Below are 13,911 nucleotides of genomic sequence, written 5' to 3'. Positions count from 1 at the left end.
TACAGCCCCCTCCAAAAAAACCCGCCCTGACCCTGCCGGCAGCGCGGCCTGGGCGCTAGCTCCGGCAGCCCGGGGGCAAGACCAGTGTCACGGACACCAAGCCTAGGAAGGGGGATGGGAGGAGAGGGGTCCCCCCAGGAAATCCGGGCCTGCCCCGTAAGGCCCCGCAGAGCCCGTCGGGGTGGGGGGGGCGGATGGGGGGCTGTCCCCCCGGGGGTCTCTCCCCAGAGCTGGGGACCTGGCCTTGCTTCGCGGGGGGGGGGGGGGCGCAGGTGTCGCACACCAAAGGCTCGGGGGGAGGGGGAGGGGGAGGGGGCGCGGCCCCCCACCCGCTCACCAGGGGTCCGGAGCCATCGCTGCGCCGCGGCCGGCCCGCCCCCGCTCTTCCGCCGGCCGGGGCTGCTGAGTCCGGAGCCGGGCTCCGGGCGCTTCCGGGCTAGGTCAGCTGACTACGGCGCGCGCAGGGACTCAGAACGGGACGGAGAGGCAGGCGATCTACATCCGGGTCCTGCCCGAGAGGAGGCGGCATCAGACAAGCCCTGCCCCTCAGGCAGCCAGGGGTGGGAGGCTGGTCGCACAACCCCCGGCGCGGGGGGCTTCACTGGGTCGCGGGGCGGGGGCCAGGTCACACAGGCAAGGGGCAGCGTCAGGCGTACCACCTCGTCGCACCCACACAGGTGCCTCTTCTGTACATTTCTGCCTCCAGCTACCTGGTGCCGGTTAAACCGTGTCGCTTGTGTACTCCCACGGCATGCACCCGATGAAGTGGGCTGCAGCTCAGGAAAGCTCACGCTCAAATTAATTGGTTAGTCTCCAAGGTGCCACAAGTCCTCCTGTTCTTTTTACTCCCCTACAGACACCAGGTGCCGAGGGGGCGCGGCTTACCAGCTGGCACCTGCAGCCTACTTTCCTTCTTCACTGGCATGAAACACAGAGAGGCAGCTGGCCTCCGGCCTGCTGCTAGGCTGTCACAGTCTTGTGTCCCAGATCCCCTCAGGCTCTGCCAGGTATAAAGGTTCCTTTAAATCAGGTATTTTACACACCGCGCCATCTACTGGCCAAATAGTGCAATACAGTTTAACAATCCCTTATAGGCTGCCTGTATCCTAGGCTTTTTCTTTGTTGCTTCACTCAGTCAGCTCCCTTGATTGTAGCAATGTTGAAAGGGCTATGCTGGATGACCCTACTGGGCACTGTGTCATCTGGCCCCGTTCAGAGTTGGTCTGCACAACACAAAGCTTTGAAAATGCACTTGTCTTTGTCTACACTCTCTGTCCCACCATTGCCACAATCTCTGGAGCTGAACTGGGAGTGGAAAAATTTAGCAAAAAGTTCCTACTATCGACAAGTTTCAGAGTAGCAGCCGTGTTAGTCTGTATTCGCAAAAAGAAAAGGAGGACTTGTGGCACCTTAGAGACTAACCAATTTATTTGAGCATAAGCTTTCGTGAGCTACAGCTCACTTCATAGGATGCATACTGTGGAAAATACAGTGAGGAGATTTATGTACACACAGACCATGAAAAAATGGGTGTTTATCATACACAAGTGTAACACTGACAAGTGTTTATCATCGACAAGTGTAACACTTGGTCGGTGGTGGACAGGATCTAACTTGGGACCTCTGGAGCTTAGTACATGAGCTAAAAACCACCTGGCTGTTAAGCAAACTCATTTTATCTTTCTCTCTAAGTGGTCTCAGTGCCACTACATTGGACAGAACTCCACACCCTGTAGGTTTGTGGGTTACACAAGCACTTAGAGATCATTTCATTTTTCATGTGATCCTGTAGCATGGGAGTTAGATGAAGTGATTGAGCTAACAGCCCTCAGGTTAAATGAGAACAGTTTGGGACAGTGAAACTAGACTAGTTAATTTCACATTTGATTTTAGCCCTTTTCATTGGCTGGTTCTCTTGAAGTGTCGTTCTTTCGTTCTTTCTCATATTGGTACCCATTGCTCCAATAGCAGAGTATCTACCAAGAGTAAAAACTGATGACAATATTTCTTCCTTCCCTGCTGGCAAGAAGCAGGATTAAATTAGTTTTTAAGAGCAGGAGGGGACTAAAATATAAAAGCATGAGAGGGAGGAAAGCTTGGCTGAAGAAGTGAGGTTTGCATTTAGCCCCAGATGCCACAAGGTTAGTGGAGAAAAGCTTGAAAAGGTGACACCCCCCCCCCCCAAGGGCTCAAAAACCAGAAGGCAAATAAAAAGATTCCTTTCTTTTAATCTCATATTTTTTTAAACCATCTCAATAGTTTTGGCGGCCTGACTCATGGTATTTGAAGGCTTGGGACTGGCAGTCCTGGAGCTGCAGAGCGGGAATTGGTCTGTCAGGTAGCCAGGGCCCATATCAGGAGGGCTTCACATATTAGGACAGAGACCTTCAAGTGGACTCTGTGCTGAGTGAAGAATCAGCATAGACAGCAGCAAAGCAGGGAGATGCATGCCATTAACATGCAATGGCAAGCAGGTGGGCCACTTGCATTCTGAACGGGCTGGAGTTTCGCCAGGGCATAGGGCTCCATTCCTAAATACAGAGATCTGCAACAATCAAGCCTAGACATAATCGAAGTACAGATGCCTGAGTCAAACAGGCTGGGGCTAGGGGCACCATTTAGTAGGGGGGGCAGGGAATGGCTCTAGGGTCACCCCTCCCCCGAGTTTCACGGGGGGGGGTCTATTCACCCTAGCGCCAGACTGAACTCTTAACCTCAACAGCTTGACTGTGATATGTGATGAGTTTGGAAGCTGGGAGCAGCACAGCCTTTGTGGCAGGGAGTTTGTTTATAAACAAAAAGAAAAGGAGTACTTGTGGCACCTTAGAGACTAACCAATTTAGTCTCTAAGGTGCCACCAGTACTCCTTTCTTTTTGCGAAGAATACAGACTAACAGGGCTGTTACTCTGAAACCTGTTTATAAACAGAGGCAGGGTGATTAAGATAACAAAAGGCTTATCATTAAAGTAAATTGATGATCCTGAAAGCACTGCCAGGCACTTCAGTTAAAAGATAGGAAACAAAGGGTAGGAATAAAAGGTGAGACTGGAGAGAGGTAAATAGTGGTGTTCCTCCCCCCTCCCCCCCGGGTCTGTACTGGGCCCAGTCTTATTCAACATATTCATAAATGATCTGGAAAAAGGGGTACGCAGTGAGGTGGTAAAATTTGCAGATGATGCAAAATTACTCAAGACTGTTAAGTCCAAAGCAGACTGCGAAGAGTTACAAAGGGATCTCACAAAACTGGCAACACGAGGGTAGAACCAATTCAATGTTGATAAATGCAAAGTAATGCACTTGGCAAAATATAATCCCAACTGTACACACAAAATGATGGGGTCTAAATTAGTTGAACCCATAAAAAAGAGATCCTGGAGTCATTGTGGAGAGTTCTCTGAAAACACCTGCTCAATGTGCAGTGGCAATTTAAAAAGCAACAGAATGTTGGAAATCATTAGGAAAGAGATAGATAATAAGAGAAAAATATTGTATTGCCTCTATATAAATACACGGTACACCAACATATTGAATAGTGCATGCAGATTTGGTTACCCCATCTCAAAAAAGATACATTGGATTTGGAAAAGGTACAGAGAAGGGCAACAGAAATTATTAGGGGTACAGAATACTTTCTGTATGAGGCGAGATTAAAAAGACAGGGACTTTACAGCTTGGAAAAGAGATGACTAAGGGGGGATATGAGAGAGGTCTATAAAATCATGAATGGTGTAGAAAAATGGAATAAGGAAACGTTATTTACTCCTTCACATAACACAAGAACTAGGGGTCACCAGAGGAAATTAATAGGCTGCAGATTTAAAACAAACCAAAAAAAGTATTTCTTCACAGTCAACATGTGGAACTCTTTGCCAGGGGATGTTGTGAAGGCCAAAACTGTAACAGGTTTCCAATAAGAACTAGATAAGTTCATGGAGGATAGGTCCAGCAATGGCTATTAGCCAGGATGGGCAGGGATCCAATACCATGTTCTGCATCTCCCTTGCCTTTGTTTGCCAGAAGCTGGGAGTGGGCAACAGGGCAACTTGATGATGACCTGTTCTGTTCATTCCCCCTGGGGCACCTGACATTGGCCACTGTTGGAAGACAGGATGCTGGGCTAGGTGGACCATTGGTCTTATCCAGTATGGCCATTCTGATGTTCTTATATAGAACCCAGACGTATCTGCTCTCTGCTGTTTCCCACTAGACCCCACTCTCTTCCCAGAGCTGGGATAGAACCCAGGAGTCCCAACAGGGTCTCTCTCTCCACAGAGTTAGTAATAAAGTAAGAATATAAATTAAGATTTTAAACCTAACCAGTGTCCCTTAAGTGACTTGCCACAAGATGTCAGAACATGTTCTTAGAGCTGAGTGGGTCTAATATTTATTTAATTTTCTTTCTTTTATAAAGGAATTAGATACAGGGCTCCTGTCAGCTAATTGCTAAGTTATCTGCCAAAAAACTAGAGTTTTCAAGTGCCTAAGTAGCCCCAGGAATCCTGGTTAAAGTTGCCCTCCCCCCCACCAAAATCTGAAATGGCACAGCCTTCTGGCCAGCCACAGATGGGAGTGGGTGGCTTTGCACAGTGTACGTGCACGAAGCGGCAGTGTTTGTGTTGCAAACATTGCTTTGGCATGTTTATTTCTTTAATAAAGCTGTTTCAACTTCATTATTTTTTAATTTAATGGAAATACTCCTAACAAAACTTACTGATCTTTTTGTGTAAAAGGCCACCTTTCACCTGGCTCTTGGCCCTAGGGTTTGTGGAACAAATGTATCCATTTAATTGTTGCTTTTAAATTTATATGCTCCTATGTAATCTTCAAAAACTACTTTACATTAGATTGTAAGCGCTTGGGGGAAGAGACTGTCTCTTCTCAGCTATCTGTACAGCAATATAGCATGGGGAGCCCTGATGCTGTTTAGGGCTTCTGAATGCTATTATGATAATATAGAGAAACCTTCTTTTGTTCCGTTATAAAGGGGCAAATATAGGAAGAAGCAAAGAAACAGATAGAGGCAAATAAATGAGCAATTGTTCCATATTTATGTAATTTTTCAGGCTGTGTCCTTCAGTGAGTTGATAACATCTAGTGTCTGACCGACTTACTGCTCTGAGTGGGAGAGTATGAAAGTTCCAAGCTCTTTGAGGAAGTTCTGAATCCAGCATTTACAGAGCTGTGAAATAGGCTTTTATACTTGAAAGAATCAAGCTGTATTCCCCATATAAACAGTTACATCAATCGAAAGAACTACTGAAATCCCCTATTCATTACAGTGGCTTGGTCAGAGTCAGTGAAATAGATTTTACCAGTTAAGACGACTCTGCATGAGAGTAAGCATCCATGTGCAGACCGTGGTCCTTAATTGTTTGTGTGACATTACTCTTTTCTGTCAAACAGCTGCCATGTCCACCCCAGAGGTGGCTGCATTCAGTGACACTAAACTTATCACTACCTCATGACCGTATTACTACCTCATCTCTAGATACAGGTTATGTTTATAAAATGGCGTGGCATCCTTTGAGATGAGAGGTGTGATAGGAAAGGTTATTTATTATTATTGTTACTATTAACTAAATAATGCTGGCTCAGATCATTTACAGTTGACCAGTTTTCTCCATATACCTCTGCACACCCCAGCAGGCCATGTGAGCACAAGGACGACCAGAGGTTACCAGCTTGGTCATGATGGATCGCAGCTTTAGATGGTCTTGTTTCTCTTTAAAATGCACATGCCTTGTAAAGGAGCACCGTTAGAGCTGGTGGGGAAATATCCTTGTTGTGCTCAGCCCCAGCTCACAGTCACTCCTACCATGATGAATCTACATTGTATATCTGTCAGTTTACAGAAGACCCCTATCTCCTGAAGCTCCTTGGAGGCAGGAATTGTGTCTTCCTCAGGGTGTTGTAGTGGGCTTCTTGGCTTCAGCCAGCCTGTCTCACCTTGATCCTATCACACAGGCAACAAGTTAATGTTTACTTGTTTGACCTCCTGATTTTATGATAATAATCTCCATTAATATAATATTTTGGCATCCAGGCCTGTAGGGCCTCTAAACAATGTACCACAAACAGTATTTGCAGAAGGGCAACACCTATTCAGCGACAGCTCCGTGAGCTGGCAAATCTTCTGACTTTGCCAGCTGACAGTCCCCTCACCCAACCATGCCCCTCCAGTCATACTCTGTCTGTCTGTCTGTCTGTCTCTCTCTCTCTCTCTCACACCCACACACACAAACACACTACTCTTTCTTGCTCTCTCTCTCTCACACACACACACACACACACACACAACCCCGCCAGTCCCCCCATTCCCTTCCCAAATCCCCCCAGCTTCTCTTCTGCAGGTCCTTAGCTGGTGCTCCATTTGTGAATTGCAGACCAGGCTGACACTGCTCTCTCTGCCCCCACAGCATACCCCGTGACAGTATTTCCCCTCCCATAAGGCCACATATTCTCCAATAACCATGCTCCCCAAGGTGTGCTCCTCTAGATTTGAAATGCATAGGTGTTTTGACCGGATATGGAGGGCACTGGCAGGGCTGGACTATGAGGAAGTCAGGACATAGCTGAATGTTGACATGGTAAATATTTTGGATGTGGGTGCCCACTAGGGGGACATACATAGGCTAAGCCAAGTGAGCCTACACAGTAAAACGAGGCAGTTTTGCCAGGCCCTCTTAGAGCCAATTCCTTTCCAGTCCACTGGAGTCAAATAAGAATAAAGTGGGGAATTTATCATGCAAGATCTGCTAGGCACATTTTTCCCCCTGTACGATTGCTGCAAACATATCCAGATATTTATATATGGATTGATGCTCCAGAAGCTGCTGGGGGACATTGATAGCAATGCTTTATTGTCCTCATAATACCAGCTTATTATTGCAGTATTTCTGCAAGTTATGACAAAGAGATGTTTCCTGTCATCATATTTACAAACTCCCGGCAACTCCTGTTGCTCTCTGAGTAAATGTTGCTGCTTGGTGCTCATGCCTTTGCGGTCAGGTCCTGCCGTGTGCTCTGCACCTGACCCCACCTCACTCCACTGAATGAAAGTGATTGTGATGGGGGTGTCCACCCCACACAGGACTGGAAGGGATTAAGGTGGCCAGGTCGGCCTGTTAACTCCACAGGCTGCACTTGGAAGATGAGCCAGGGAACAAGGAATTGATTGCAAGCAGGCTTAGCTGGACAAGAGGAGGCAAGGCCCATAAAGCCAGGAAGCTGGCAACAGATAGGGGCAGCCGTCACTCCCTGGGAGGAGGGTTTGGAGCTGCTATTCCCAGAGAAGGGCGGGGGAGAGCCAGGAGGGATAGGAAGCAATCTAGAGAAGGAGCAGTGAGGGTTGGGAGAGGAAAGCCCAGAACTGCAGGACTGGCACCCAGAGTAGAGAGCAGGTCTGGGTTCCCCTACCAGCCACTGAGGGAGTGGCACCTGCAGCAGTGAATGGGAAAACTGCCTGGGGCTGCTGAAGGAAAGACTTTGATATACGCTGGAAGGAGGGAACGCTGAATGGCCTGGCCGGAGGATTGAGTCATGAAGAGGATGCTGCAGTTCTTGGAGTGAGAGAGGGACTACAGACCAGCGGCAGAGATGGAGTGATGGTGTACAGCCGTGGGAAGGGGCAACAATCCCCAGAGCGGCCAGGAGGAAGCGCCCGACTAGTGGTGAGTGGAGCACCCTGTGACAGTGATTCTCCTCCATAAACAGAGGAATGCTCCATCGCCCGTTTGACGCTGGCTGACCAGGTCACACTACAGTGTATTCAGGTCAATTCACTTGTGTAGTTCAAGTAGTGGTTAGATGTATAAAAGTGTATTGGGTATTTAAACTTCATGAAAACTAATGGGATGTTCTTCACATTGTTTTCATTTGTGTTCTTGTATAATGTAATAGCAAACATTTACATGGTAAATACCCATGTAACAAAACAACTCACCAGACCTGGAGGAAGCTTTGGGGAATGCAAGGCTGTTACTCTGAAACCTTTCTCAGAAGAGGCGCTAATTCCAAAGCAAATGGGTCATTGTGGTGATGACCTGAGATCAGAAACTCAAAGTGCATTCCTCACTCAACACCATCAAAGGAAAAACCCGTATGGGTAAAGACACTCTTGGCTGGCTCTCTGTGTAAAGGAGCTATAAATATGGATTCAAGAAATAATCCATCATCTCTGGACTGTTCGGATTCTAACAGGGCAGAATAACTGAACTAGAAGATGGAGATCCCCAGAGTTATTCTGGGTAGTCCTGAGAGACTTTTGGAAAACTGGCAGTTTATTACATCACTGCTTTTACTACTTGGACTTACAAACTGTGACTCACCTGTTAATATATTTACCTGTTTTATCCTCTCAATAACTCTCGTTTTCTTTTCTTAGCCTAATAAACCTATCATTAGTTTACTAAAGAATTAGCTGCCAGCATTGTCTTTGGTGTAAGATCTGGAGTACCTATTGATTTGGGGTGAGTGACTGGTCTCTTGGGACAAGGAGAAACCTGATGTGGTGTGATTTTGGGTTTAAGTGACCTTTTATCACAACATTCTGTTTGTCTGGGTGGCAAGATAGACTGGCGAGTCTAAAGGGATTGTCTGTGACTCCATGGTAAGACCTGGAGTTCACATTTTATTATCGGCTTGGTGAAATCTAATTATAGAACATACCACCAGTTTGGGATGTCTGCCCTTTTCTGACAGTCTGCCCTGAAATAATGACAGGTTTCAGATTAGCAGTCGTGTTAGTCTGTATTCACAAAAAGAAAAGGAGTACTTGTGGCACCTTAGAGACTAACCAATTTATTTGAGCATAAGATTTCATGAGCTACAGCTCACTTCATCGGATGCGCCCGATGAAAGCTTATGCTCGCGAAAGCTTATGCTCAAATAAATTGGTTAGTCTCTAAGGTGCCACAAGTACTCCTTTTCTTTTTGCCCTGAAATAGGCACTCACAGTTGTGAGCCACTCCAGACAGTGTGACAAGTGGAACTCATGAGGTGAGAGCAGAAGAATGATGTCCTTGTGCACTCTGAGGTAAACTCTGCAGTCCTACCGGAGAGGGGAAAACTTAGCTAGGGTGACCTCTGGCCCCATACCGAATGTGGCAGGCTGCAGGGAGAGGAGAATGGCAGATCTGCAGCAACTGTAGTGACTTCAGAACAAGCTGCAGTAAGAGAACGGTATTGATCCTCAGAGATGCTCCTCAGGGTGTTTGAGGCACAACCCTATTTTGGGTTATGGGGTCAGATCCTGGACCTCCGTGGGTTCACAACCGCTAAAGATGTACAGTGAAATCCTGGCTCCATGAAATAGTGACGAATACTCCCATTGATTTCAGTGGGCCAGAATTTCACCCCCATCTCTTTAAGGAATGCCCAGGCCTTGCTCCAGACCCCTGTACAAGGGTGAATTTCACCCTTAATCCTTCACCCTTACCTCCCAGCAAGGAAGGTAAACCAAAGACTAACTGAATTCTCTAAGTCCCTAACTACAGACTTTGATATTCACTGGTGGGGAAATGCATCCAAAGGGTTTAGGTGGAATTCACTGTGCAGACGTGGTTGTCTGGCTCACTGCCCCCCAAAATGGACCCAGCTGAGGGGTCCTGTTCTCCGCACCTGCAAACTCTGTTTTAGACCATGTTCCTGTCGTCTAATAAACCTCTGTTTTACTGGCTGGCTGAAAGTCACGTCTGACTGCGGAGTTGGGGTGCAGGACCCTTTGGCTTCCCCAAGACCCCACCTGGGCGGACTCGCTGGGGGAAGCGCACGGAGGGGCAGAGGATGCTGCATGCTCTGAGGTCAGACCCAGGAAGGTGGAAGCTGTGTGAACTGTGTGTCCTGAAGACAGGCTGCTCACAGAAAGGAGACTTCCCCAGAGTCCTGACTGGCTTCATAGGGAGCAGTTCCAGAGCATCACCCGGGGACTCCGTGACAGGAGGTTTCAGGGGTGAGTGACAACAATGATTAAAGGCCTGAAAAGACTCTAATGGGATGAGGGATTGCAAAGATGGTGAATAAAAGGGGACATGACAGAGGTATACAAAATAGTGAGTGGCATGGAGAAAGGAGAGCAGGAACTTCAGTTTACCATTTCTCTCATAATAGAAGAATGGAATTGGAAGACAGCAAATATAAAACTTATTAAAGGAATTTCTTACAGAAAGCATAATTAGCCTGTAGAACTCAAAGCAGACTGCTAAGAATTACAAAAGGATCTCACAAAACTGGGTGATTGGGCAATAAAATGGCAGATTAAATTCAATGTTGATAAATGCACATACGAAAACATAATCCCAACTATACATACAAAATAATGGGGTCTAAATTAGCCGTTACCACTCCAGAGAGAGATCTGGCAGTCACCGTGGAGAGTTCTCTGAAAACATCCAATCAAGGTGCAGCACAACCAAAAAAGCAGCAGAATGTTAGGAACCATTAGGAAAGGGCTAGCTCATAAAACAGTATATGTCATAGTGCCACTATATAAATCCATGGTATGTCAACATCTTGAATACTGCAGGCAGTTCTGGTCACCCCATCTCAAAAGAGATATATTAGAAATTGAAGAGGAGGTACAGAGAAGGGCAACAAAAAAAGCTTAGGGTTATGGAACAGCTTCCGTATGAGGAGAGATTAAAAAACGGGACTGTTCAATTTAGAAAACGAGACAACGAAGGGGGGATATGACAGAGGTCTGTAAAATTATGACTGGTGTGGAGAAAGTGAATAAGGAAGTGTTATTTATCCAGTCACATAACATTTGGGATAAGAAAAGCACAATCATAGATGTAAGCTACCTACCGAATGACTGTGCTTAAAGTGAAGCTTCTCCTATGGGCAGGTTATTAGATAATGATCCATTATGGGGCTTCTTGCACCTTCCCTTAAGCATGTGGTGCATGCTGGCAATTTCCTGCAGTATCCTCAATAAACTTTACTGAATTAAGCTAAACCTTATTGAATAAAGTTTAATATCTTTGGATCCATTGTATTAAAAATGTAGCTGTTTGTGTTCTCCTGGGATTGTAGGTAACTTTTCTAGGAGAGGTTTCAGAGTAGCAGCCGTGTTAGTCTGTATCCGCAAAAAGAAAAGGAGTACTTGTGGCACCTTAGAGACTAACAAATTTATTCAGAGTAACAGCCGTGTTAGTCTGTATTCGCAAAAAGAAAAGGAGTACTTGTGGCACCTTAGAGACTAACCAATTTATTTGAGTATAGTGAGCTGTAGCTCACGAAAGCTTATGCTCAAATAAATTTGTTAGTCTCTAAGGTGCCACAAGTACTCTTGTTCTTTTTTCTAGGAGAGTGACTAATGTAAACCTTGGGGGAAATGTTGGGAACTTCAAAGAACTGTTTGGTACAATACGTGTGAAATGGAAAATACAAATTCTCCCCTCTGAAGCCAGCCTTTTGAAGCTACATCTGGGGAGAGAGATCCATTGTCTACCAATTAGCTGCTTCTGGAAACTCCTGATCAAAGCCGCCCTCCCCCCAACTGTATAAAGGAAGGACTGAAATGTTCATGAGAGTGCTCATTCTCAGTTGTGGCTGTCATGAACCTGTAAGCACAAGAGACCCCTGGAGGGGTGGGGGGCTGAAGTATTCATCTGCCAGAACCCATGGTGGAGACAGTAGGAGGGGTCTCTGCTAGACTTATTAGCATGCGGGTAGGTTCTCTTAGTGTCTTTAGTATGTTTTCTCTGTAGTGCATTTACCTATAGAATAAATGTGCTTGCAGAAGAAGTGGTGCATGGTAACTTACGACCGTGGCAATTGCACAGTTAACCACCCCTGAGGAGATAGGCAAAGCAGGCCTGCTCTGACATTGCTGGGGAAGTCGCAGTAGAATTGGGGCGCTGTGCCAGCTGGAGATATCCTGGTTAGAAGGGCATGAGAAACATGACAGCCAGGGGAGCCAGAAGCCTGAGCGTGGGTGCCCTTACTGGACTATAGCAGGGGAATACAGATGCAGCAGTCTGAACTGTGACAGTGACCACTACCAGAGGCAGGATATCAAATGCAGGGCTGAGTAATTCTGGCAGTTCATTGGTCCTCTCATAGGTCTACGTCGGGAAAGAGAAAGCAGCGAGTGCCTTCCCACCTCTCAAGCCTCATGCCATACTAAATGAGAAAAGCAATGGACAGGGCTATTACCCCAAGTTGGCTTACACTCCCTCCCCACATACACTTCCAGCCCTAGTTTGTTATAAACCTCCTTGGATTATAAAGCTAATCAAACTGACCCTCAACCTGTGCACTTTGGTTCTCAACCTTTCCATGTCCACAAGGCCCAGCATGGCAAAAAAAAAAAAAAAATCAACCCACAACTACCCAACCCACGGGTCTTGCAGCTGCAAAGGCTCATGGGATTTAGGTCACCAAAGACACAATGGAAGGAGTTTGGGTGCAGTATGCTAAGCAGTTAGGGTTGCCAACTTTCTAATTGCACAAAACCAAACACCCTTGCCCCGCCTCCTGCCCTGTCCTCACTAGCTACAGCTCCCCTCCCTCCATCACTCACTCTCTCTCACCCTCACTCACTTTCTCTGGCTGGGGCAGGTGGTTGGGGTGAGGGCTCCAGCTGGGGTGCGGGCTCTGGGGTGGGTCTGGGGATGAGGGAGCCTGCCTTAGCCCTGCTGACCAGACTTTTAACAACCTAGTCAGCACCCCCTTTTCGACCAGGTGTTCTGTTGACAACCAGATGCCTGGCAATCCTAGAAGGAGTTCTGGGGGTAGGGCTGCTTCTGGACTGGGTGCTGGTTGTGGTTGCTTTCCCCCTCTCATGATGCTGCTCCTGGAGACAGTAAATCCTGCTCCACAGCCTCTAAAAGTGCTGCTTCCTCTGCCCTGGAACTGAGGGGGGTCTTCGGTGGGGTTGACAGCTTAGGGACAAAATCAGGGAGCGGGGTCAGGGCAGCAGCAGAAGCAGGAAGGAAATGGCTGCTTCCTTCTCCTCCCTAGCTCTGGCTGAGTTCCAGTGACTGCAGCATCCTGCCAATATTTTTTTCTCAACCCCGGGGTTGCAACCCACTGGGCGCCCTCCTCATGCCAGACTTGGGGGTCGCTCCCCCTGGGCTGAGAAACACTGGTATGCTCAGTGCCATTGACAGCAAAATAGCCTGTCCCGAGGCAGCCACTGGGCTCCACTAGCCTGTCCCTCCAAATTCTCTTTGCTTTCTTTACATGTCTGAATTCCTTGGCAAATGGGATGAAGACAGGTTTGATTCTTTTCTGTGCACATCTGACATGCAGTAACCATGAAACATTTATTGCGTTCAGCTGCACATCTCATCTGGAGGGAATGGGGTCTCTACATATTTAATTTTTTTCCATTAAAAACTCATGAAACAATGATCCCTTTCTCACAAGTCCCTAATCAGCTTCCATTTCCCACCTCCGGGTGGACTGTTTTGTTTCATCTAGAAGAAGGAAGGGAATCTTTCCCCCATCTCCTTCATGCTGGTTGTCAGTGGTGCGGAAGAAAGTTGATGAAATGTCCTGATAGTGCCAAACAAGAGCAAGGCAGCAGGGGGCAATAAATACCTAGAAAGAAAGCAGCATAGGACATTTCAGATGTACTTAGACTCTGACCATGGGTGAGCATGTGGTGTCTGCAGGTCTATAAAGAGAAATATAGGAGAATGAGACTAGTTCAGGATCTAGTCAAGCTGTATCCTCCCTGTACTGTTGTATGGCTGCGAAACATGGACACTACACCGCTCTGACTAAGCAAAGCTGGAGGCTTTACACACAGAATGCCAATGTTGTATATTGGGCATAAAGTGGAATGACTTCATCTGTAATGCAGATGTTTATGGTTGCTCCGATCTACAGACTATTGGGGCTATTGTCTGCAGATCGTGCCTTGCGCTTTTCAGCCATGTTGTGAGAATGCCACACGACATTCC

General features: G+C 47.0%; 1 protein-coding gene across 3 annotated transcripts in view; it reads right to left on the bottom strand.

Moving 5' to 3' along the window:
* STX8 (syntaxin 8) overlaps positions 1–490 on the bottom strand; it is a 173,824-nt gene extending 173,334 nt beyond the window's left edge. For all 3 annotated transcript variants that reach the window (XR_014714082.1, XM_084647599.1, XM_084647600.1), the window contains exon 1: positions 338–490. Coding sequence is in view for 2 of the 3 variants with exons in the window: in XM_084647599.1 (XP_084503725.1) it covers positions 338–354 (17 nt within the window). In the remaining variant the exon portion in view is untranslated. The remainder of the gene's footprint in view (positions 1–337) is intronic.
* Positions 491–13,911: the final 13,421 nt, after the last annotated feature.

The sequence above is a fragment of the Lepidochelys olivacea genome (genome assembly GCF_965140295.1).
Source record: "Lepidochelys olivacea isolate rLepOli2 genome assembly, chromosome: 14".
Lineage (NCBI taxonomy): Eukaryota > Metazoa > Chordata > Testudines > Cheloniidae > Lepidochelys > Lepidochelys olivacea.
The sequence above is the reverse complement of the archived record's forward strand: the minus strand, read 5'-3'. Positions and strand labels throughout refer to the sequence as shown.